This window comes from Melopsittacus undulatus, chromosome 2, assembly GCF_012275295.1.
Source record: "Melopsittacus undulatus isolate bMelUnd1 chromosome 2, bMelUnd1.mat.Z, whole genome shotgun sequence".
NCBI classification, from domain to species: domain Eukaryota; kingdom Metazoa; phylum Chordata; class Aves; order Psittaciformes; family Psittaculidae; genus Melopsittacus; species Melopsittacus undulatus.
In genome coordinates, this window is record NC_047528.1 from 50875794 (window position 1) to 50902317 (window position 26524).

The following is a 26524-nucleotide window of genomic DNA, read 5'->3' on the forward strand; positions in this document are numbered from 1 at the left end:
GCACTTCCAGGATGGGGTTTCCCTGACTGCTTGCTCTCACTTGCTCTCTCTCAACACCCCAAAAAGATGCTGGCTAAGAACCCCAGCAGCTGGAGTTGCCTGACTGCATACCAGGGGTGATACCTATGCTCCACCTCATTGCTCTGCATTTCTATGGGCTTGCTTACACAGCTCTCAATACTTCACACAATTTTCTGTGAATTATACCTCCTCCCCAGCACTGGGACAGGGAGCTGGACTCTGGAGTATGAGGAGCAGATGCATGTTTCCATCCCCAGGCCTAACACTACAGCAAAACCATATAGGTCACTCTCACTGATATATTAAAGCCCCAGAGATGGACTTGCTGAAGAGTTTTAAATAGCTCTTTGAGACTAATGGATAGCTTCACAGGGTGAAATGTGCCAGCTTGGAGCAGATCCTCAGCATATAAAGAATCAATGACTGTAAGCTAGGAGTGGAAATTGGAAGAGGCAAAGCACAGTGCAGAACTGAAAAGAAATCACCAAGCAACTAATGTGATAGGGGAGGAAATGAAATGGAGAAACACATCCTATTTCTGTGCCCAAAAGAGGTGGAAATGTGAGGAGGAGATTTTCTTAAAGAAAAAAAAATATTAAAAATTACAAGTAGTAAAAGACTTTTCATTTAAAAAAATGGTGAGGGAAGTGTTTGCATAGGCATGGGAGCAAAGAAAAAGAAAAGAAAAAGGTGGCCTATGATCATGCTGCAGAGCAACTTGCCTCCAAATCTGAAATGCGTCACGATGATAAATGGAAAGAAGTTAAACCTCCAAGTGCTGTGACTATCCTTAGTTCTGTTCTGGACAGATGTTTGATGTATTGTATCTCTCTGTGACAGAGACCTGAGGGTTCTGAGGTCTTTTTTTTATTATTATTTGATATTTTAGCAAAACTTGTATAGCTTGTCATGCCAGCAAGGTATTTTTTAATTAAAATGAAATGTATGTGTGTGGGGTGAGCCAGAGTTTATGAGGAGCTTCTTCAGGGGGAAAATGAATCAGTCCAGGATTCTCAAGAAGGATTCAAGGCTAAGCTTGAGCTTAGTAACTCAGGAGGAATGTAAATTAGAGTGCACTTACCAGGCAGGGAAGCCTGGGATGGAGTCAGGTTTTCCAGCTGGGGAGGGCACCTACCCTAGCAGCTCTGCACAGAGGCACAGCAGGCATTTTCCAGCAACAGGAGCAATATGAAGGGGAGGTGCAGTCAGTAACAGCATAGTGAACACAGAGCCCAGTGGTGGCTAAAAGGCAGCTGTATGGGTACCTTGAAGAAGGACCTGAGCAAATGCCCTGGGGTTAGTGGCTGCTGAGTGCCCAGGGTAAGGAGAAGGGCCAGACTACACACAAGCCTGTTGCAGACTGGGAAAGTGCTGCTCAGAGAGTTTGTAATGGTGGCCAGTGATTGGCCAACCCACAAAACTTCAGGCAGGTACTTTTCCATCTTTTCGTTATCCTGCTGCCTGGATGGAGGCCCTTTGGAAACCAGAAGCAATCTGTTCCCTTGTTCTGAACATTTTCTGAAGCCATAAAAAAGCTGCATTTACCAGGGCTGAGAAGCCACCTCTGCATGCCTTTCCTCTGCATCAGAAAGTCTGTTCATTAAAGTAATATTTAGTATCATATTTCTCAAAAAGGATCACAAAAAGGAGCCCTTAATATCATAAAAGCACAACAGGAGGTGTTAAAAAAGCCTCATGTTCAGATTTCCAGCATCAACAGGCTACACTTTATTGAGAACAAGTGGAATTGCTTCCATTGTTCCAATTCCTGGAGTCTGTCAGTGAGTTTGCCTTTGGGGGAGTATTCTAATCACTGAGAAATCTGATGGAGAAATGGCATTACACCTGACTGTAGGACTAGGATTGGAGAGTAGTGAACAAGGGGGATGACCCTCTTTTTTAAAAGCAGTTGTGTATAATGATGCACCAGGAAACAAAAGAAATGTAATTGACGGTAAGAGCAGAAGGTGAGAGGCATAAGTTTATTTCTTCTTACAACACTTAGAGAATGCAACAGATACATTTTATTTTCATATCTTCCATATGAATTTCATGAACATAAAATGTGGTCTGGTTTTTTCCTTTCCTGGTAAGTGAATAGTGTTCCTCGGGTTTTTTATTCTTTTCTGTGTGTTTTTTCTTCTTTTTAGTTCTTCTGTTGATTTAATGATGTGATGTACCTGTAACGAGTAGTTGTCCTGTCTGAAATATTTCTTGACAAACAATACATATGAATCATCATTTTTCAACCTTGTTCTGAACCATTCCAAAATTAATAGACTAATTAGTAACCCGGTAAACTATTACCATAACCATTTTAAAAAACCCAACCACTTTGGTGTGGCCAGGAATTGCTATTGAGATAATATCCATGACAGTCTTTTGCAACCCTCTGCCACAACCCAAGACATGAAAGCTTCTCTGCTATGTGCTGAAGCACGCTCTTGTGGTGGGACCCAGGGTGCCAAATATGAAACGGTGACTCATGTTCCCCGGGATCCAGCGATCCTCTCCTTGAATATTTCACATAGCTGCATCACTAGTCATCCCGCCTCACTTGAGGTGTCTGGCTGAGATCTGTGGAGAGGTGCAAGCGCAAGCCCTCACCCCACTGAAGGCGCCTGAGGTGGCAAAACTCCTCCAAGAGACATCCCAGTATAGGGATGCACCTGGATTGAACTGGGCCATGTATTTAAGTACTGGGCAGAGGCAGGGCAGCACTACTCCTAGCATAATGGTTGGACTTTGTGATCTTAAAGTCTTTTCTAACCTAGTTGATTCTATGATACTCCAGCTTCAGACTAGCTCAATTTCACTGGCTTTTTCCTCTTCTGCAGTGCTGGACATCTCCCTCTTACTACTACACAGATACTCAGCCTCAGTCCTGGCTTTTTCCATCTTTCTGAAGTTCTAAATCTTCAGTGACACCAGCAACTGCATTAGTGTAATGCCACTGATGGATTTTTTAATACTGACAAAGCAGGATGACAGTCACTGTGTGATGGTGATCCTATATCCAGCTTCATCTTCAGTCTCTCCCCACTACCCAGGGTGTTAACCAGATTATATTTCTATCCGTCTTGCACAAGATGAATATTTCTAAACTGGCTATCCCAGTCTCACAGTCTGCAGCACTATCTGTGTCCGCAGCATGCATATTTTTATTTAGTCTCCCATCCTCCAGGAGTGATTTGCCTCTACCCTTCCCTAAGCAGCAGTCTCTCCCAAGATGCCCTTTCCTACTACACCTTCTCAAACACTTACCTTTAAATCTATGTGTAGGTGGCTGAGGGGAGGTCCCCTTGCACAGTGACATGCTTCTGCCTGCTTTGGACTCCTCTGTCTACTGCTCAGCACTGCAATTATTTTGCTCCTCTACTCTGCTCTTGTGAGACCCCACCTGGAGTATAGTGTCCAGATCTGGAGTCCTCAGTACAGGAAAGACATCGACCTGTTGGAGAGGGTCCAGAGGAGGCCCATAAGAGTGATAAGACTGGGGAGCACCTCTCCTATGAAGACAGGCTGAGAGAGTTGGGCTTGTTCAGCCTGGAGAAGAGAAGGCTCCAGGGAGACCTTTTTGTGGCCTTTCAGTTCTTAAAAGGGGCCTATGAGGAAGATGGGGAGAGACTCTTTAGCAGGGCCTGTTGCGATAGGATGAGGGGTGATGGTTTTAAACTAAAAGAGGAGAGATTCAGGCTGGATGTGAAGAAGAAATGTTTTACAGTGAGGGTGGTAAAACACTGGCACTGGTTGCCCAGAGAGGTGGTGAATGATCCATCCCTGTAGACATTCAAGGTCAGGCTGAACGTGATTCTGGGCAACCTGATCTAGTTGAAGATGACCCTGTCATGGTCCTTGCTCAGGTACCTACAGCAGCTTGTGATAATATCCTTCATGCTACCATGGTGCAGGAGAGGAACCAGATTCACTCTCCTGTTGGTTTTGCTTCTGAAAGCCCAGCATTCCTTGGCAGTAGCATCCCATGTGCCACAGTAGGTCTTTCTGCAGAGTTTTATAGGTTTTGCCATTATTTTGCCAGCTGACTTCTTGGTAGTAAATTGAGCAGGAAATTGCATTATTCTCCTCCAATATATTTAATCCATTTCATCAGGCTACAACTTTTTTTTTGGCATTTTCTGCAGGCTTTAAAACAAATTTTTCAATGGTTGTCTCTACAAAACAAAAAAATTATCCTTCCTCAGTACACCAGCCATGCTTTCCCGTGTAACCTGCCTTCCTTTCTATGTAACCAAACAGTTTCTAGCATGCTCACAGCAGGACTGTCATGGTTCAGAAGATATTTGCAAACTTCCCTTGGGGACTTACGTTGGGTCTTTCTAGAGTGTGTGAGGAAGGAAATCAGAAGACAGATGAGATTTGCTGTGGCCTAGGTAAAGGTTTCTTGCATGATGTCTCCTTGTCCTTCTTCCCTCTCCTTTGGTAGATAAACCTTTCTTTCCCCATGCTCCTGATGTTGAACACCATGTATTATCTGCTCATGGCCACTGGCGTCTGGTCACTCACAACAACATAAGAAGAGATTATGGTGAGCATTATGACTTTCTGGTATGGAATATGAAGAAATTAAAGATTGACAGGATAGCGCAATTCGCACTTGCTGTAGGCTGGCCCAAAAGAGCTCCATATCAAGGGCTGTGGAAGTGTTGAGGTGCCACCAGGGCTACCAAGTTGATTACTCAACAGAGCTGGAGAGAAAAGGCATGGCAGAGAAGATTGGATCAGTGTTTCTGAGTCCTCAAGGGCTATCTGTGGAGAAGGTGAAGTTTATTGAGGTCCATTTTCAACCCTGTACATTGTGCACACATTGTTGGCCAAAAGAAAAATAAATGACACTGACACACTATGGAACACTTCCAGGTGAGCTTAACTACTGTATAAACACACCCAGGGTACACATGGTGAAACATTTAACTTTTTAAGACTTTGTAGGTTTCTGTTGTTTACAAGTCAGTCTATTTGCATGCTAAAGTGCTGTTATAACACCAATATGAAAAGGATCATTGCACAAATACAGAGACGAATAGGGTTTTATCTCCAGCGACTGAGACCTTAAGGACTACAGCTCAGTGTCTGCTGAGAACGGTAGGTCATTTGGCCTATTTAGTGCCAAAGAAACGTCCTTCGTGGAGTTGCAACATTGATTTTAAAGATCTTAATTACATGCCCATCAAGCCCAGAAACAAGCATTTCATATCTTTCAATCAACTAAAGGAGCCTTCCTGACTGCGGCAGTGTCTTCAAGAAAGATATCAGGGCTGAGTGTGGTCTGAATGTGGCCACTGGGAACACAGCACTGCATTATTCATAGAAATATGGCGAGTATGCAAACTCCTTTTGAGTTCCCAAATTGCATTAAGCTTTTCCAAGAAGTAGTCCTGGCTTTGGGTTGTTTTTTCATTCAGAGAGGAAAGAGACTCCCATAAAGCAGATCAAAGGCAAAGGGGAGCTTACCCCTCAGAGGAAAGATCCATTCCTCCTTCGTGCCCTTTCAGCATAGGGAAAAGTGACAAACAAGTTCTTGCATTTCCTGCGGCAAGGCAGGCAAAGCACAGCACCTGAGAGACACCATATCAAAGGGATGAGCCACAAGGTTAGCATGAGGCACTGCTCCATGTCACAAACACTGCTCGGCCTCCCTTTACCCCATCCGGCACTAGTTCACCAGGTATTCTCTTGCAACAATTTACTTCCACAGGTTTCAATAGGAAGCATTAAGACATTCCCTTTCAGGAAGAAGAAAAAGGGCTCAGGTAAATAAAAGGGCCAAATTACCTGAACGCACCAAGAAGAAATATGAAAGGATGAATTTGAAAGAGTCTGCATGGCGTGCTATGTTCTGTCATCAGACAGCACTGCTGCCAGCAGTGGAAGGCTGAAGCAGCACCTTTCTGCTCAGGCAGTCTGCTGAAATGAAGCCTGAGACAATGAGACTCTCTGTGGAGCCAAGTGGGCTTTGATGAGTCTGAAGATCAAAGTCTCCGTGTTTTGGTGCTCTCTTTTTCTCCTTGCCTAATTTCAAAGGCAAACACTGGGAATCAAACCCATATTTTCTGCAATTGTTTAGGAAAAAAAAAAGGGGAATGGTGAAAAAAAGGTGAAGAAAAAGGGTTTTCTATAACAGAAGCAGAGTAATGTGTTTTCCTCCCCATTGTGTCCTGCAAGCACCCCACTGTAGAACCACCCTTTGTAAAGAGCTCTCATATAAACAGCTACCTCACCAGTAGGTAGTCACTGAGTGCCAGGGAGCCAGAAAAGCAGGGTAGGGGATGAGTAGGAACATATCAGACAGTTACGTGTAAGTACATTTTTTTCCTAAAGTTTTCTCTTCTGTATCCTGCAAAGGAAAAATCCTAAGAGATCATGGATGGAACATAAAAAAATGGATAAATGAGAGAGCTTAATTTATAGGGGAGCTTGAATTTTTAATCCTGTGCCCCAAAGAAACCACTGCCTAGGCAGCCAAATCCTATCTGCAGTGACTTAATGAAGGCAGGAGGTAAAACACAGACCCCCAAAGCAGCCCCATCTATCTAAGCTGGTGAATAAGCAGATGCTTTAGCCTTCTCCGCCCAGGAGGCTGAAATTCCCCTCATGAAGGGCCCTCTAACATTAATTGCAGAGACAGAACCTGCCTTTTTATAAGACAAATTAATAATTTCCTTAATCCATCATCAGGAAATGGAAAGCTTTGATGCTTTAATTCCTTTCCTGTGACCATGGCAACAACAAAAAAGGAGGGGGGTGGTGTTAATTTTCTCATCCATGAGAATTTCAGCAAATAGTACGTTAGCATTCTTTGTCTGTAAGTGGGTCTTTGCTGGAGAGGAGTCCAGAGAATTACACAAAAGGGAGGTAGCAAAATTGGGTGCCTGGGAGATGATGGTATGACGATGGGAGAGAAGTTGAAGATAGGCTTTAGCAACTCTGCTCTAGTCAGAAACAAAATGTATAGGGGCTGTAGCACTATGATTATTCACCCCAGTGCCATCATCCTTGGGGGAGAAAAAACAGCTCATGATGGTTTTGTACTGATGCTCAAAAAGGGAGACCCATTAAAATTAGGGGGGATTGGCCTACCTTCTCCAAAAAAAGAAAACAGGCCACAGTTCTTAGTCTACAATATAGGTGACTATAGCACTAAAATTGGGTATTGCATAAATTGCAGTGCATGCATATGTATATATGTGCCTATGTATATATGTGCCTATGTATATATGTGCATGTATGTACCACACACCCGTACCTCCCAGTTCAGTGTATGTTCACACACACACTACTGGCTGTGAAAGAAGTTTCTAGCACCCACATGGCAAAGCCTTTCTGTGTCAGCAGGACTTGCAGATCAATGGGTAAACACCTGCCCCCCAAAACACTTGGCCTCATCCATAGGGCCCAAGAAGAACAGAGCCTGAGCAGTGCTACACCCTGTGCTGCCTAGGAGGGTGTTAGCTGTCATGGGCCAGAGCCATGCCAAGGGGTACACCCACTTCAAAGCATGCCTGGTTACAGCACAGAGCTCAAACCCTCTAACTTAGTGGTAGAGAACAAAACCTCCACACCCTCTTTTTAGGAGCACAGGCTCACCCCCTATGTCCACAGCCTCATTCTTACAAATCCTGTGAGTCGGAGTAATCCAGGACACACTCCCACCACCAGCCAGGGTTCAAAAGGGCCATGATTTCACCCCTGTGGCTCGTGTACGAAAACGCTTTCAGAGCTGATACTAAAGGCAACTCCACTGCTGGAGCTTATGTTTGCTGTTCTGCAGTAAGGAGAGGCTGGATTCCTAGCACGTGAATCAGGCTGCATGGTCTGAGGGAGGCTGATTCACCCAAGTTTCAGTTCACCGGAGTGAACGAAGCCAAGGTTTTCCCCAGGTGAAGTTATCATAGCAAGGATCTAGCATGCATAATCCTCATATTGAGTATGCTGTCCAGGTGGCAAGAACTGCATTTGGCTGCTCTGAGAAGGCCATGTCCCTTTAGCTCTTTGACTTAGGCAGTGGGCACCTTGATCTGCTCAGATGACTTGCGTACTTTTTCACCTTGGGTGTACATACAGCCTCTGCTTTCTAATCACACTGCTAACACAATAAATGATGAACAATATCTGCTTTCACAGATGTTAAATAAAAACGTTTTTCACTTTATGGCTGCTGTAGGAATATAATATGATTGCAGGTAGGCACAGGAATGTACTCCCAAGTTTTGAATGGGCAAAGAAGTGTCTAAAGAGCACATTCATGTTCAGCACTGAGCACTCTCTGATCAACTTTGAGCACATCAGGCTTAGCTAGTGTCAAAAGCTGGGACATTTCTCCAGAGAGCAAGCCTTGTCTGCTAAGTCTTTGCTTGTCCATGGTGGGAATATGCTGGTAGGCACTGGGAAGATAAGTCTTAGTAGCTTGAAAGAAGAGCATATGTAATCACAGGAGAAAAGCACCTTCGAAAGACACTGAACTTGTTCAGCTGCTCCCCAGGGTTTCCTCACCAGTGGGACACCTCCCCAGAGATCATGTCCTACACAGCTCTATGGTTTCTCCTGACAGCTGCTGCCTGTTGCATTTTTCTGGATCATTAAAACCCAAGGCAGTGTTTTGCCGATAGCACTGAGAAATAGGAAATAGTTGCTGCAACCCTGCATTTCATCAGGCTGGGGAGAAATTTCCAAAGACAATTCTTCATCAGTCTTGAAGTAATGCAAGTTTCTTTACATTCAAAGAGTAAGAAAAGTTGATTAAAAAAGGATTGCACCTCTCAGGGAACCAAAGGTGCAGAAAGTCCCTAAAATCATACAGTTCAGAGACAGCACTCTCAAAAAGCAGTACAACCTGCAGATTATTTACTCTCAGAAATATGAACACCCACATGTTATTAAGATACCTGAAAGGGGTTCAGTTATTCTGATGTGAACCGAGCTTCCCACAACAGAATTACAATTAAATACGTTTAATTTTCACTACATGATTAATCTGCATTTCTTAAAATACATGCGGGCCTATTTAACCTCCAGGGAACATTTATTCACTGAAGATGGCTAGTCACTAACTGATCCCACTTCAGCTTAATATCTTGTTTGGGCAGGCGCACCTTCCATTAGACCAGGTTGCTCAAGCCCTATCCAAACTGGCCTTGAACACAGCCAGGGATGGGGCAGCCACAGCTTCTCTGGACAACCTCTGCCAGTGCCTCACCACCTTCACAGTATAGAACTTCTTCCTAATATTTAATCTAAATCTACCTTCTTGCAACTTAAAGAAGCTTAAAGAATGAAGCAGAGTTTATGCATGTCTACTGACTGCCATTTAGCTGAGCTGCGCATTTCAAAATACAGAGTGCCTACAGAAGATGGACAAGCAGTCCTTGGACACCCAAAGTGCATTGGGAGAGAGAACTGGAGTTACGTATCAGAAATGCCCTCTGAACAACTGTCAAACAGAACATTCTGGGTCTGCCTAATATAGGGTTGTTTACAGTAAGGTCTCGTGGCACTGTCATGTCTCTGTGAACTGCAAGCAGGGAATGAGGACAGGAGTCAGAGCCCTTTTGAGCCACTGGCAACCTGTTTGCTTGGCTGTGTGGGTAGAGCCGGTGCACCTTGTAGTTTAGGCAAAATGAGCATTCTCAAGAGGCTGGAGAGAGGCACAGATGTATATTTTGTTTACTGTTAGGAAGATTAGTTTTAGCACATGTGTATGTGTGGGCTTAGAGGATTAAGCATGATTGTGCACTGACAGTCAATACTATTTGCATCTTATCATGTGTAAATGATATTAACACAGAAGTCATGATGCAATGCGTAGCAAGTTTCATTATCCCTCATTAAAGCAGCTCACCCTTGCAAGTGCAAATGTGCTGGAAGGCTGACCTAAATGTAGGAGAAGCTGAATGCTGATCCTTATCTTAATGAACAAATACAATTAGCCAAGTGTAAGAGTGTCAGGTATTGAAATGATCCTCTATAATACCTTCTTTCTTTTATTTCACTGTGATGAGCATCTCCTGATGGTATCAGAGCAGCCTCTCATCACAATACCTGGCAAAAACTACCCAAGGGACTGTGAAGCATCGTATTTGGGCAGTCAGTACAGACTCAGGGTAACTAGTCATTTCTATTATGGTTGAATTTCCTCAAATGTACACTAGCCTTTCAGGACATCGCAGGAAAGGCCTCTGTTTAAAGCCTTTCAGCTTTTTTGACTGTCTCCAAGGGTGAAGAAAGCCTCAATCCCCTCTATCAGAGCTGGTGTCTATCATGTAGTAGTGATTAACACTGCAAAAGGCCTACAGAGAAGAGTGAAGGGAATCAACGTGGATGAAAATGAACCTAATCAGATAAAGGGGTTCTAGGGGCATCCTTGCACCCCTTTAGGGACTTCTCTGGACAGAAGTATGGCAAGGACAGTGACATCCTTTCTTCATATTGTTGCCTGATCTCCTTTCATCTGCGGTATCTGCTGCAGTAAGACAAAAACGTCGATGTTCCATGAAGACCCCACTGCTGAGCTGGCCTTCTCCCCTCTGGAGTGAGGTTTCCGCCTAGAAAATGAGGGGGAAATACTAGATTTTCATAGCTGGAATGCTTTAAAAACAGGTTAGACATAAAATTTTCAAAGTTGCAAGACCACATTTTCACAAGCTTTATTTTATAGAATCACAGAACAGTTTGGTTTGGAAGGGACTTTTAAAGATCATCAAGTTCCAATCCCCCTGACATGGGCAGGGACAACTTCCACTAGACCAGGTTGCTCAAAGCCCTGTCCAACCTGGCCTTGAACACTGCCAGGGATGGGGCAGCCACAGCTTCTCTGGGCAACCTGTGCCAGCGCTTCACCACCCTCACAGTAAAGAATTTCTTCCCTATAACTAGTTTAAATCTTCCATCTTTTAGTTTAAAACCATTACCCATTGTCCTAACAAAACAGGTCCTGCTAAAAGGTCTCCACGCAGCCTTCTCTTCTCCAGGCTGAACACCCCCCACTTTCTCAGCCTGTCTTCATATGGGAGGTGTTCCAGTCCCCTGATCATCCTCGTGGCCCTCCTCTGGACTTGTTCCAACAGTTCCATGTCCTTCTTATGTTGAGGACACCAGAACTGCACACAATGCTCCAAGTGAGGTCTCACGAGAGCAGAGTAGAGGGGCAGGATCACCTCCTTTGACCTGCTGGTCACGCTCCTTTTGATGCAGCCCAGGATACAGTTGGCTTTCTGGGCTGCCAGTCTACACTGAAGCTGGCTCATGTTCATTTCTCATTGACCAACACCCCCAAGTCCTTCTCCTCAGGGCTGCTCTGAATTCTCTTCTCTGCCCAACGTGCAGCTGTGCCTGGGATTGCTCTGACCCAAGTGCAGGACGCTGCACTTGGCTTTGTCGAGCCTCTCAGGGTCCTCCTCTCTACCCTTTTAGAAATGGATACAATATTTCCTTTTTTCCAGTCACCAGGGCCTCTACCTGACAGTCGTGACTTTTCAAATATCCTGGAGAGATATATGGATACATAGAGACATATATATGGATTTATATAATCTCACCACTGAGTGCAAGTTACAAGTTGATAGTGATCCAGCTTTGACTCCATTGACTAATAGGCACCATGTGCAACACATTTATGCTTTGGGACACAGAGACTTCTCCATGCTCAGTTAGGGCAGGGAACATTTTGCTTGATCAGACCAATTGAAACTTGAATCTTTGTATGATTCTGCATCAAAGAGACATTTGGGACTGTCTGGGCTTTTCCAGCCAAAGAGCTACATCAGAATTGATTGCCCAGACAATTTCAAATGAGTCTTCACAGAGTGTAATGATTAAGGTTACTTGTGGAGGTTTGTTTCTAGTCTAAAGTCTTCTCAAGTTTTCAAAGCAACAAAAATTGCCTTACCTGTTCATGCACTTACACAAGCACATCCTGCTCTATCTAGCTTCCATCCCCAGTGTTTTGTCAAAAAGGCAAGCTGAGTTAAGTAGAGAAATGAAGGTTAAATTCAGGAGAAGTCTGGGTGCTGAAATCCCTGACTTCAAGGTGATCTGGCTTCCAGCATCTTGTGAACTGCACTCCCTACGTGGTTGATGGTGAAAGCTGGGTGCTTCAGAGTTGAACCCAAGAGAGCTGGCAGGACACAGTGGGACCTTCTTGAAGGGAGCACAAAGCTGCTTACATCCAAGCAATAGGAAAAGTGGAGGACAAGGGTGTATCTGCAATCCTCCCTTGCACTAAAAGCCCCTTGAGGCTGGAGTGAGGCAATCCTGTCTGCTTGGGATGCATTGTCTGAAATCTTCTCCTGGAGATTGGTACCTACGCCCTTCCTTTCAAGAGACTCCACACAGATCAGTCTTTTAAAAACAAAGCAGGAAGAAGAAAAGGTGGTGATAGCTTTTATTATACAATGCCTCCGTATTCAAAGTATATGCTGAGGAAGTGGGAGGCCTGGGCTCCTCTCCCGCCTCAGCCCGAGGGGCCCAAACCCACGTCTCCCGCACCCCATGAGAGCGGCCCAACAACTAGGCTGGAGGCTACCTTGGGCGGAGGATCCTCCTCCACCCCTGCTTTGAAACTGCCACGCTCCGCAGCGAGGAATTCCAGACATGGAGGAGGGCGGGGAGGGAGCGAAGGAGGAGGGAGAGTGTGGCTGGTGCCGAAACCCGGCTCTGAGGCTGTCACCAGGGAGCAGGCTCCCTCCTCGCTCCCCTCATGCCCCAAGCAGGCTTGCACTGGCAGCAGGTTATGGCGTTATACCTCACTGGCACCGTGACTCTAGGGAAGGCTTCTGGCAAGGTGGTACTGGCAAGGGTTTGTCTGCAGGCCCCCTGAGCATCCCTGCCCCTGAAGTCACCGCATTAGGAGGCTGCAGGCAGGGTCCTCCTTTGCCCCGCTCCCACTTGCTCTGTGGATGCCCACATATGAGCTATCCTTTGGAGCTGGAGCTGCCACGGCATTGCATGTGGAGGTGCCGTGTGTGTGTATCAGGGCCCTCTAAGCCCCTAAACAGCCTCTACTTGCCTCCTGCCAGGTGGGCATGGGGCACCATGCTGCCTGGTGTTGGCAGTTCTGCAGACCCATGGAGTGTGGTACCTGGGTAAGCTCCAAGCTAAACAGTCAGGTGTCTCCAGTGTTTCCAGGCAGATGCAGGGTTAAGCACCAGCAGAGCTGAGTTTTCCAAACAAGTTGCCTGAACACACAGATTTCAGTGCAGTTTGTACCCTTTGGTTTTGATCCTACCTACAGCAGAGGGGGTCTCTTTCTTTTCAAACAGGCACACTGAATGGCAGATGGGGAATTAATGTCCCCTCCCTGCCAATAGACAATAAATCAGCTCCTCGCTAAAACTTGGGATTAAGGGCTGTCCAGATAAATCAAAGTGGGAAATCAAGCGCTTTCCTCAACTTCAAGGCAATGGATTAGAGAAGAGGGACACACTCAGCTTGATTTACTCAGTTATGATATTATTAGGTGTCAAAACTTTAGCACGGCTGATATTTCTCCCAGTGTAAGATCAACTTACCCAGTCGAGGAAAAAAAAAAGAAAAGAAAAGAAAAGAAAAAAGAAAAAAGGAATTATGCAAACAATTTAACAGCAGGGGCCAGTCTTTATTACAGTCCCCTCAGGATGGACGAATGAAAGCCCTGAACAGCTCCCAAGAACAGTAGCCACAGTTACACAGGGCTTAAATATCATGTGAGCTTGGCAGCTCTCATCCACCGAGGAGCAGTATGAAAAGGCACATTACACGTAGCACTATCTGATAGAAGCTTGCCACAGTATTGGTTCCAGGGAAAGGATGAACCGATAATTGCTTCTTGAGAACAAAATGAAACCAAAAGAATAAAAGAAAAGTTGGAAGGACAAGCAGCCTTTCTGGTAAATCTGTGACAACAGCATCAGCAGCTCCGACTGGTTTATTGCCCAGTCCTCTGGCAGCCCAGCAAAATCATCTCCCAGAGATCTACATGTCTCTCTGTTAAGTAACCATTGCACTCGCATTCATCAGGCTGCAGCAAAGGCTTTCCCATTAGCCAATTCACTGAGCCATTAGGGGGTCCTCCTAAGCACTGTGGGCTGTCATACCTTCCTCACAGATCACCCAGGGTCACAGCCTGCACCTTGAAAGAGAAAAGAGCAACTTGATAGGACAAAGGGTGATGGTTTTAAACTAAAAGAGGCGAGATTCAGGCTGGGTGTGAAGAAGAAATGTTTTACAGTGAGGATGGTAAAACACCGGCACAGGTTGCCCAGAGAGGTGGTGGATGAACACTCAAGGCCAGGCTGGATGTGGTTCTGAGCAACCTGATTTAGTATAGTTATTGGAAAGAACCTTAAGATCATCTAGTTCCAACCCCCCTGCCATGGGCAGGGACACCTCACATTAAACCATATCACCCTAGGCTCTGTCCAGCCTGGCCTTGAACACTGCCAGGGATGGAGCATTCACTACCTCCCTGGGCAACCCATTCCAGTGCCTCACCACCCTAACAGTAAAGAATTTCTTCCTTATATCCAAACTAAACCTCTGCTGTTTAAGTTTCAACCCATTACCCCTTGTCCTATCACTACAGTCTCTAATGAAGAGTCCCTCCCCAGCATCCCTGTAGGCCCCCTTCAGATACTGGAAGGCTGCTGTGAGGTCTCCACGCAGCCTTCTCTTGTCCAGGCTGAACAGCCCCAACTTTCTCAGCCTGTCTTCATATGGAAGGTGCTCCAGTCCCCTGATCATCCTCATGGCCCTCCTCTGGACTTGTTCTAACAGTTTCATGTCCTTTTGTTGAAGATGTCCCTGCTCATTGCAGGGGATTGGACTAGATGACTTTTGAAGGTCCCTTCCAACCCAAACTGTTCTGTGATTCTATGACTCTTGCCGGCAAGGCAGAGACCTCCAAGAGGAGCCTTGCTGTTGCTTCCATCACACTCTAGGAAGCTCTCCCTAGAAGTTTCCCCTTTTTGGAGGGCTCCTCCTCCAAGCTAAGCCTGATTACTCAAAACGGGCAGAGGCAGAATCATCCAGTGCACTCTCAGGGACAACACCTGAGGGGAACAGGCTGCAGCCATGCCTGGCACAGGATAAACATCTACTCCTGCTTACCGGCAACACTTGGCCTTTCACTTTCTGCTTTCAGCAATGAGAACTGGTTCTGCACAGCATCTGTTGCAACTTCTTGCAAGCACAGAAATGAACAACAAACCTCAGCAAGTAAAACCAGTGCAGGGAGACTCCTTCCAGCCCTGTTCGTCCCAGCGGACTGCAGGCAACGCGTTGCTCTCTATGTTCTCTTGGCATGAGCAGAGTTGTCCCCAGGCTGCGGTGGTCTCTCTGTTGCTGCTGGAAGTGGCAGCAGAGGCTTTTCCATGAAACTATTTGAAAAATGCAGATTCTCTTCCCTTCTGTGTCGATGTGCATGCATGATGTGACACGCCATTCAGGTAAACCTAGCTTTAGCGATGTGGATACTGACAGAAATGAACTAACAAGTGCATGCCCCAAACCAAACTTTAAATTCACAGGTATGGCTATTTGCACCAACCAATTGAGAGACAATAAAAGGTATGTAGTTTCTGTGCTCTATTGTGAAAGCAACTCAAAAAGATCAATAAACATTAACCCCATACACGAATGTGTGATCTACACAGAATGCTTACCAGTAATTGCAAAAGGATTTGTTGAGTAATTCTCCCCACACACACAAAGAGGAAAAAAAAAAAGGAATGATTGTCAGGAGACGACCTGGTTGTGGGAAGAGGCGCTTAATTCACTGCATGAATGACTCACAGTGAATTACTTGCATAACTCCACTCACGGAAATCACTACTCTGCAAAAGTGCATACATGTTAAATCAACCAAAACAGAGAGCGGTCCATATTCTTGGTACAATGCTGTCTTCTTGCCGGTACAGAATGAAGAACATTCCTCTCAGCTGGGCAGGAAGAGGGGAAAAATCCTCTTTTTTGGTATCCCAGCAATGTTTTCAAGAAACAGTTTGACAGCACTCACTGGCCCTATTCATGCCTGGCATTTATGTTAAAAAGAAAATCTGGGCCTGTAATATTCAAGAGCAAGCTCTTGTTGACAATGAAACTTTGACTAATAAATCTGAGGCTGTGTTTCCCACCCAACTCCATTTAATACTACAAGGTAATTATGGGCCTTTCCTGCAAAAGCCAGAGCTCCAGGAAGAATGTCAACTAGCATGATTTTCTCTTCAGGCTACTCTCAGGATAAATAACTCCTTCCTTTATTTGCTATCTGTGCTTCAGTTGTGAGGTACAAAGCTTACTGGAATTAAATAAAGGGAACAATTTTTCACAGTTCCACCCCACTTTAATTCCCCACAGCAAGTCTGCAAAACTAAAACAAAAGGCAAAAAAGGGAAAAAAAAAGCAAAAAAGAAAAATAAGGGTACAAAAAAAAGGAAGAAAAAGGTCTTGGCTCCTTTGTAAGTTTCCTGTGCCTGACACAGTCCACCAGCCACACTTCGGGCATTGAATCTGGGTGTTGGTGACCAGGTGATACACATCCCCTTGGCTGCAAGAGTAATTGAAATAGCATAAACTGGGAGCTTATTCCGCAGGTACAGTCAGCGCAGAGGCTTCAGCTAGTATTTCAGAGCTCTCATGTTAGTAGCTTTATTGATTCCAAGGACAACCTTGGTCTATAGGGCGACTCACTGCTCATACATGGCATGAGGAGCAGCGGCAGCAGAACAGCCAGGTACAGATAGCATCCCATCCAGAGCAGAGGTCCACACAGCAATGGCAGCACTGTGGGCAACAGCATCCTTGGGGAGCAGGAGAAGGACGTTTGCTTTTGTAGATCTGTCCAGCAGGTAAAGCAACAACAAAACCCAGCAGGATTCTGCACTGCAGGAGGGATGATCTTGGCCACTCCTGCCCAGCTGGGACAGGACAGCAGGGGTGAACACAAGCACATGGATCCTACTGCCCAGTGAGACCCCAGCTATGCTGACTGGAGTAGAATCCCGAGCTCCTCCTGCTGACAATCGTTGAATAAAATGCATAAATACTCCCTGGAACTGGGACCTGAACGTGGGGTTCCCTTTGTCCGGAAAGAAATAATCCCCCACATAATTCTCTCATGGTGAATATGCCTATCAACAACATCCTGAATATTATGTTTTGGTGATGCAGAGGGCATAAAGACCCAAGTGGCTCAGACTAAGGAAAGCCTGCAACCCCTATCTCCTGCTTCCTGAATGCATGCTCTAAAATACCACAGTATCCCACACAGGAGAGGGACAAGGGCTCTGGTGCAGCTTTTAATTCAGCTGTTTGAAGAAAGTAGGTATCATTCAAGGAGCCTGCACTGTAACTTAAGAGTAGGATGTGCCCTGGCTCCTGAACAGCTCTGGGACAACCTCCAGTTCCTTCTCAAGGTTATTGTACTTTTGAGCACATGCTGGATCTGTGGCTAACATCCACAGGGAATTTTGTCTCAAAATGGATGAGGCTACTGATTCCAGGCAGTTCTGGGAGACAAGTGGTGCCAAGGTGCAGGCAGTGGAAACCTGATTTCAGAGGTCAGAGTTCAGCCCTATTTTTTTCTAAATCAGTATTGCTCCGAATCTATGACCCAGCTTTGTACACTGAGTTTATGAAATTCATGCTTCTTTAGTGGGTAAATTCATAAAACTTTGGCTTTGCTATGTATCAGCAGCTCTCCTACTGGCAAGCAAATAACTTTGCCTCACCCATTTCTATTAGCTAATTGCATGAACATGGGAGCACATGACTTCGGCAAGTGCATGCTCTAGGATATTGCACATAACCCAAGTGACTTGTGCTGTGACAACCTAAGCCAAATTCACTTACAGGCAATTAAGTCAGCTGCATGGTGGTCATGTGGCAAACTTTTGGTAGTAACATGAATCACAGAATTGTTAGGGTTGGGAGGGACCTCTGGAGATCATCTGTCCAACCCCCATGCCAAGGCAGGGTCACTCAGAGAAGGTTACACAGGAACACATCCAGGTAGGACTGAATGTCTCCAGAGAGGGAGACTCCACAACCCTCCTGGTTCCAGTGCTCTGCTACCCTCCACGTAAAGAAGTTCTTCCGTACTTCCTCATGTTGAAATGTACTAAAACCCTGCATCAAAGTAGTAGATTCAAAAGCCTAAGAGTCCGTAGACATAGGAAGAAACTTCATGCAGGAATGAGCAGTTTTAGAGTGTCTTGTTAAATTAAGCAACAAACTCATCCCATAGTAGTACAGGATTGAGAGATGGCACCATATTTTGGAGTTGTGCTGCTAACCTACTTCACTGCTGTATCCATTAACCTTCCACCTTTTGGCTGTCCAGTCCATTGCACCTGCCAGCTGCTTGAGGCAGAGGCTGAACCTGATCTGCAGTTGCTCAACTGTAGTGGTTCTTCCACTGCAGTTTTTAAAACTCTATTTGGATTAGTTTTTAGCCCTTGTCATTGAAGCAAAAAGCCTGCTATTGTGATCTAAGAGATCTCAAGATTGCAGATACCTGGTAAAACCAAGCTGGAACGTGTCACTCTGTGTTTTACCTCCAAATGGAGGATTATCAGCTCTTGGAGTTAGTGATGCCACCAAGAGGTGTTTGGAGATTCCTGGCATGATCTGATTGAGCTCAGCCCAGCATTTCTGCCTCCAGATGCACATTCACAATGACGAGAGACTCCTGCACACTTCTGAGAAATGCCTTTTATTGTAGGACAGGAGTTGTCACATGGACATCAACAAAAGAAATCATTCCATAGCAATACCAAAATCAAATTATTACACAAATGCAAAAACCAAACCAAAATGAAACCCAAGTTAAAATGATGAAAAAGCAGTGTGCTGTTACACAATGTAAAACATACACAACAAAAAGCCACATTCTTCTCCTAAAGTATCAGATGCTCATCACCATCACAGGAGATAAGTGTTTTCAACTTTTTGTCTCCCTCCCCCCTCCAAAGAGGCAAACTTTAAAGTGAGATATTTCAAAGTGTCAGACAACACAAAAAGCAGCATTTTCAGGAGTTTCTGTAACATTTGGAACTTTTGCCCTCTTCTGATTGTTTCTGCAATCCTATTTTAAATGTGTATTGGGAAGGTTAAAAGAAACAGTCAACAGCACTTCAACAGCCAGCATTACTGATAATGGTCAGAAGAAGGTCCTCCCTCTTCCAAAGGGCAGTGTGAAGAGCATCTCAGAAGACCAGCCTCTCTGGCAAATGAGCTCTGGTTCAGTTCACTAAAGAGGATTCTGCCCTTAAAATATGCAAAACACAAGATGTCCCATCCTTGAGAACTGTTTTGACTCTCCCAGTGGTCTTTTGAGGACAGGTGGAGGAAAGATACACCAAAATGAATGTCTGAAGAAAATCCTTGAGATCAGAAGTAGTGGCTGTTCCTGGTCTTTTACACCAAATAAACAACAGTTCTGAAACTGATGATTTTCAGTATTACTGTATAAAATTATATTTATTAGAAATAGACTCTGGAATACTTTAAGGCACCTCATGGTGAAGAAGTATTTTAAAGGCTTGAATAACTCAGAAGACAGCTCTTTTTCCAAGATTCCCAGGAAGCAATGTAGTTTATAGTAACCAGCTTTGCCATTTTCAAATGAAACATGAAAATTTTCAGAGTGGAAATTCAGAACTATTTGAACTTTTCTCTAAAAGGTGACCCAACAGCCACCTAAACAAAGCAACTATCAACAGCAAACCCAACAAAGAACCCAAAAAGCAATTTCCTGATTAAGATATTTTTGTTAAACTAAGAAGGTGGTATAATGCCAAGGACAGACACAAATGACTCACCATCAGTTGTCCTATCCAGCGATTTATGGGTTTCAAGTGTGATTTTGTTTTCTCTCATACTGATATTTGATACCTACAGCTAGTAATGTCCTGCCAAGACATGTGAAGGAGCAGAATCAGAATTTTCAGAGATACCTAACATTTTTGTGCACATTCAAAAAGCTACAGGATGAAATTAATTCTAGCTTAGAGACTGACAGCTAGATCTGTCAGGGTCTCATACCAGTGAGTCTGCAGCAGCCAGCGTTTTGGAGCTCTGCTCTGAAATATAACTTACCACAGATTCATTTCAGAGCTGAAATGAACTAAAACTGCAATTATACCCTTGGTTTACGCATGCATATCTCCTTGGTTCTGATATAAAAATATAAAATCAAGGTATATGGCCAGGAGAATGCACTGTTCTCTCAGAGTATTTAGAAGTCTCAGCATATTATACATCATACTCTCTTGTTAGAACTAACTACTTAAAATAAAAAGAATTCACTACTGCAAAATGTAATTAGACTCTGGATATGTCCACAGTGCTCAATAAAAAAAGGTAAACAATTCAGCTCAAGCACCAGACTCCACCTTAGCTCTCTTTTGGACCACTCCAGCCAGGTCTCTCCATGGAAAAGCTTGATTTTGGACATGGTTCCATGGATCCTTCCAAAAAGGCAGCTACAGACAAGACCATGCAAGGTTAAACTTTCCTCATGCTACACAGTCTCCCAGCATTATCCTATGCGACTCTATGCACTAGAAACACTTGTCCACATCTTCACATAACTCTGCAATACAAACATCACTCTATTGAGCTGCAGAATAGCTCTATCCTTATGGCAGACAATTTGAATCAAAAAAGAAACCACAATGAAACACAACTAGATAAGCCCAGTAAGTGGACAGCATGAACCTGGAGAAGACCAAGGGCCAAGTGATACAGAAAAAGTGGATATGGCTGGTGTGTTCCAAGAAGGATCAGCCATAAGCACTGCTCACATGAGGCAATCTGTGCTATGTGGCTCTGGGGACATGTTACTGTCCCTCACCATCTGCTAATTAGCACCACATGTAGTACAAGCCTCATGCTGCACATCTCTGCATGAAGTTCAGTTCCACTGATGTCGGCGTGATTTACTGTAACATAAGGTACTACACAGAACCTGCAAGACTAGGGACAAGAGCCTTTCATTTTATAACTTCCTGCTAACAGAAGAGGATGTAATCAGCCAAACCAGATGTCTGATGTTTGTTTCCCCCACCCACGAGGGGAAGCACTGCAGGTAGTAAGGTATTCCCATCTCTCATAGCAGGACAGCAAGTCTCACCAAAGGGAAGATGCTGCACCAGGGGAACGAGGGTTCTGCCTTTTGCCACTGGGCTGATTCCTGAGCAGGACAAAGTTCTTCTAGATGAGCCCTTGTATTGAGGCACACACGACTTTGGCCTCAATTTACTTCTCAACAAGGAGAGTAATTCTGTATTTGAATCAGTTATTTGCCAGCAGAACTGCTTGAAATGAGAAACATTTGTGTTTGCCTTACTTTCAGACCACCAGGTGAACAATGAGTAAATAATGTTTGTCTTACAAAGATAACAGCAAGCATCTCCAGTATAGGTGATATGGTTTAGTGTGAGATGTCCCTGCCCATGGCAGGGGGGTTGGAACTGGATGATCTTAAGGTCCTTCCCAACCCTATTCTGTGATTCTATGATTTCACTAAACATGAAAAAAATCTGAAGCAGCACAGCAGTTCCTGTTTTTCTCTTTAAACATGGGAACAGTGCCTTTGTTTGCTGAATCAGGATGTAACTTATGAATACCAAACCTCCCTCTCCCACTGCATTCCTCTCGCTATCAGCAACAGCCATTCAAAACTACAGGTTGCACTTTCCTACCTCTTCTGGTAGGATGGCAACTTCAAACAGCTCAAGTTCAACAGAACCCCTGATGCAAAACTTTAAATATACTAAGGTTACATATTTTTACCATAGAGTTAATGAATTTGTTGTGTACCCTGCAGTTACAGCTTTGGCTTGAAGGCACAAATATTAAGGCACAATAAATGCAAATAATGTATACATTTCAATGTGTTGTGTTGAAGATAACTTTGTACTACACGGTATTTAGGTATAATGACATGTCATTCAAACATTTCCTCAAGTTATTTTAATACCTTTTTTTCTTTGATAACCTGGATAAAAAGAGGAATGTATGTTAAATTATTTAAATATCGTTTCAGTGCAAACGTGGTGATTTTCTTCTAAAGTACAGAAGATTGGGATTTGATTTTTCAACATATGGATTTTAGCAAAATAGAACTTAATATTTACATTCATCTCGAACAGCATTATTTGAATCATTTATCAAAAAATAAGTATAAAGTAATTTTTGCTATCAAAAGGAAAAATATTTTTGGCTTGTTCAATCCTTTTTTCCTACCAACCTGCATAGCTACTTATGACAGGTAGAAAGACAGCTGCACTAGACAACTAAGCTGCAGGCTACCAAATCTGCTGTTTAGACATAGCTGTCATGCTAAAGTGACACTGAAAAAAACTGCGTTTTGCTTGCTCTCCAAATATTACTGAAAGAGAAAAAGGACACATTCCTATTTTATAATAAGCTCCAAATACACACCCTAGACCTGTCAGGTGTCCTGCACCTGTTTAAATAAAAGAGATCTCTACCACGTAACTTTCAAATAAAAACCAAGTCTGCCTAATTTCCTTTGCAATACAAACAGAATTAGTTGGAAAGGAAAACATATTGCACTGAAATTAAAGAGGGAAAGTAAAAATGTTCTTCTCAGTATTAAATAGGAAGGATGTCCAGTGCAAAGAATCGCCCCCTTCCTTTTCCTCTCCCACTGACACTGAGTTTAGGTGGTCTCAGGTTTACATTCTATGGAAAACAGTTTCAGATATTGGGAATCACAGTGCAGTTTCGGTTATGCATAATCCTGAGGAAGGATCCAAGGAGGAGTCAGTGCCAAGCTGACCATTCTGAACAACTTCAGGGTAATTCTTACTGAAGTAAACCTAGGAAAAAAGATGAGATCCTGTAAGTAACTATGCATCAAACAACTTTTTAGTTTCAAATAAAATTTCTGGAGATAAATGCATTTCCTTAAGGAATCCCATCAGGAACTTCAGGTTGGCGGCATTCAGTAACTCCGCGTCACTGGAGAATTAGTAAAATTGTGGTATGATCTTCCATTATAACAAAGCGTGAGAAAAATCCTACACAACCTGTAGATCTGCTCAAATTCTGGTAATTCAGATAAATAGATACGTTTTATCACTTTACATTAAACTGATAAGTAAAATCATTTTACTAGCTCAAAACATGGAGATAAATTAAAAACAGGATGACAAAGAAGCTGTGAAATCTTGCGTCTGCACAAGGGTTTCTCATTTTCACACATAAAATGAACACAATGGATTTGGATGTTAATATCAGGTTGTAATCCCTATATTTTACAAACTATGATTGACAACCATTGAAACTTCAAGGTATATGTATGAAATATCCCAGCGTTTAATTTGTGCTGCAGAGCAGTTATAGGGCCTATAGAAATGTGATCTCTGGATAGTGAACCACAATAATGAAAGGAGAAGCAAAAGCTTTAACAATGACTCAACCAAGCAACTTCTCTAAAATGTAAGATGATACCAAATAATAGGACAGTTCTTTGCCAAGCCTTTGAGTTCCTGAATTCTACCAATTTCTAGCTCAACTAGAAGAGATACAGGTTTCCTGATAAATGTATAATCAGAACATAAAGGAAATGAAATGCTGTCAAGTTTCACTGTTCCACAATCATCAGTTTTTAGTAGCTGTATCATATCTCTGTTCCTTGACAGATGCGCATAACAAAATGAAATAATGTCAAGACTTCTGTGCTCTTATCTAAAAATGTGTTTGGGTGAAAAAGGACTTCAAATGCAATTTTTTCAAAGAGGAATGTGAAAAGTTTTGTTTGAGTCTTTAAAAACAGAAAATACACTATCTTTCTGAAGCTGACACGTGTCACGAGTTAGGTCTCTCAGTCAGACTGCTTTGACTATGGCTTATGAAACATTTCTACAATTTATAGTTGAGAGTGTTGTCAACAAAATTCAGTTAGTTTGATAATACTGTCCTTTTCATATGTATGAATACATGTCTAAGACACGTGGGATAAAACAGAAATAAGTCATTCTATAAACACATTCTTGTAAATACCACTGTCATCTTCTGTGCACACGTGCTAGCACAGGATATATGCATTGCTACAACTCTCTAAGAATATTAAGGTCTGATTTGAATCAACAAAGGAACTGGAAGTCCTGTTAAAAGGCATTCCTCAGTAACCAGCCATGATCGGATGCAACTGAGGAAAGTTAATCAGGCGCCTGCCCGCACATATACTGCAGAGACGGCAGCCTCAGTTGTGTATTCGCATACTGTTCCTGGTTTAAAACATAAAACTTTGGCATACTTTTAGTGCAGCTTTTGAATGGGATTTTTTTTAATGGAAAGTTAATAGAAAACCTTGGCACATTACTAGAGATGTAATGAAACGGCAGCTGCTTTTCAACTGTCTCATTGCAATTCCTCCCCCGAGCCCAATCCCTCAAGATATTAAATGCCCAAGCCTTTATACAAGTCTCTTCCACTGCCAACAGAGCTGCAGCCTTTTTAAAAGTAATCACTGAGGTGAGCTAACACCTAGTATTTTAATATTTACACACCTGTTATAGCTTTAAAATAAAATAAAATAATTTTTACTATTTTATTTTTCCCTTAATTTTCCCCCAAAGTACTCAAAAACTGATTGACAAAAAACCAGCCCTATCGTGATGCCACTGAAGCTTGTGGAAAAGCCTCTCTCAATGCTGCCAAGAGCAGAGAGAACACACCAACTTTTGTTTACCTGAATAATTGGGCATGGTTTTTTTTTTTTCCTTTTTAACTGTTTGATGACTGTTTCTCACTTTCCCATGGGATTTTTTGTTAGCAGCTTCTTGTAAACTGAGCAAAGATAGAAACAGGGTCTCACAATGTCAAACACAACTCCATTGCAGTCAGGCTCACAGGCTATTTAATATGTACTCGTTAGTCTCCAATTTGAGCTATGCCTATGTTGCTTTCTTTGACATTTGCACAAAAAATGGGGATACCGAGTGACCAAGACAGACATACAAACAGCAGCGTTGGATCAATGCAGAAGCCTAAATTGATGTTCCAGCAATAGCTTCAATCTTAGCTAAGATGGCCACAAGATTTTTGTGAAAGTTAGGTTTCCTCCAACATGTCCACTTTAGTCTTCCAGTTTAAGATGTGCAGCCCCCCTTCATTTGTATTTAAAGGATAAATGCAGAATCCACACTGTTCCAGAAAATGCATTTAAAGTCTCACCTTACTGAAAGCAGCTTTTGGTACAAGTTCATTCTGCACAAGATTCAGGCTCAAATTGCAATAAATCAAATAATCATTGCCAAAGCATGGCCATATTCCAAACCATTATACTTAGCAACCACTGTAATGCCTTTTGAAAAATATGTATATATGTCATATTACCATTTCTTTTTATGTACAATATGCTGTTTTTCAACAACAGAAAAAAAGCTGTTCTTCATAAAAACAATTCTTAGTAACCACAGGAGGAATGTATGAGACCAAAAGCAATACATGTAACAGACTTACTAGCATAAAAAGAAAAGCCATTGGAATTAGCTCTTCTGACTAAGCAACTTCTCTGAAAGTATGTATGAAGCACAAGGGACAGCAATAACAACAACCTCAAATAACATCCAAGTCCTTCAAACAGAAAGAACTGTCTGTGCTTCTGGGTAGCTGCTGACTGGAGATACAGTCTCTTGATTCCCGTATTTTTGGGCTGAGTGTGGATAAGAACCATGCTTTGCATTCTTGGCAGATGCTAAAGCTTGTATCTGCCTTCTAGCCTGGGAGTTAGCAAAGCTTTTCATCAAACCACATTTCAGCAGGGACTGGTTCCTGGATCTCTTCCCTTCCTGTACAAAATCACATAACATTGATGTGGTAACTGCAGATGACTATATGGGCAAGTAACATCAGGCAATTATTTTTATATATTTTGAATTATCTTTGAATGCAATTGTGCAATTGAGAAGGGCTGCAGGGAAGGAAGAAGAGACAGCACGACATGGCTAAGTCTCCACAGATGACAGCTGGACAGCTTCCCCTCTTGCCAGTCCAAGGATCAAGCCTTAAGAAGCTGCCCTTCACAAACACTGGTCAATGAATTTGAAGTTATCCTTTTAAACATTATTTATATAAGGTCCAAATTGCCATACACATACCATAAAAAACATGACCAACCCACTCTTTTCTAGTAATAAAATATAAGAAGTTACATCGCAGCGATGCAAGATGACAGCAGGACTCATTACAGTCTAGTTAAGCACAAAGCTGTTTCCTCAGTTTTGCAATTAGTGCCACACATTAATTTATAGTGTACGCTCTTAGCCACAAAGCTTCACTTGAAAAACTACCCCCCAAAAAAAAGTTTTCAGCAACTCTAACAAATCTCTAAGAATATGAACAGACACAGAAATCTCTTCCCTAATCTTCAAAAAGTCCAGTAGAATAGCATCCAGACACAAGCACACAGCCTCCCTGACAGCACCATTTTTCACTTTCCTCCAACTTACTGGAAATGTGTCTATTTTTACTAGGA

At 43.2% G+C, this 26524-nt stretch overlaps 1 protein-coding gene across 1 annotated transcript in view; it reads right to left on the reverse strand.

Moving 5' to 3' along the window:
* Window positions 1–18703: 18703 nt before the first annotated feature.
* ABCC4 (ATP binding cassette subfamily C member 4 (PEL blood group)) overlaps window positions 18704–26524 on the reverse strand; it is a 151630-nt gene continuing 143809 nt past the window's right edge. Inside the window, exon 31 of the mRNA XM_034072049.1 lies at window positions 18704–22859. Coding sequence (XP_033927940.1) covers window positions 22752–22859 — 108 coding nt within the window. The 3' untranslated portion in view covers window positions 18704–22751. The remainder of the gene's footprint in view (window positions 22860–26524) is intronic.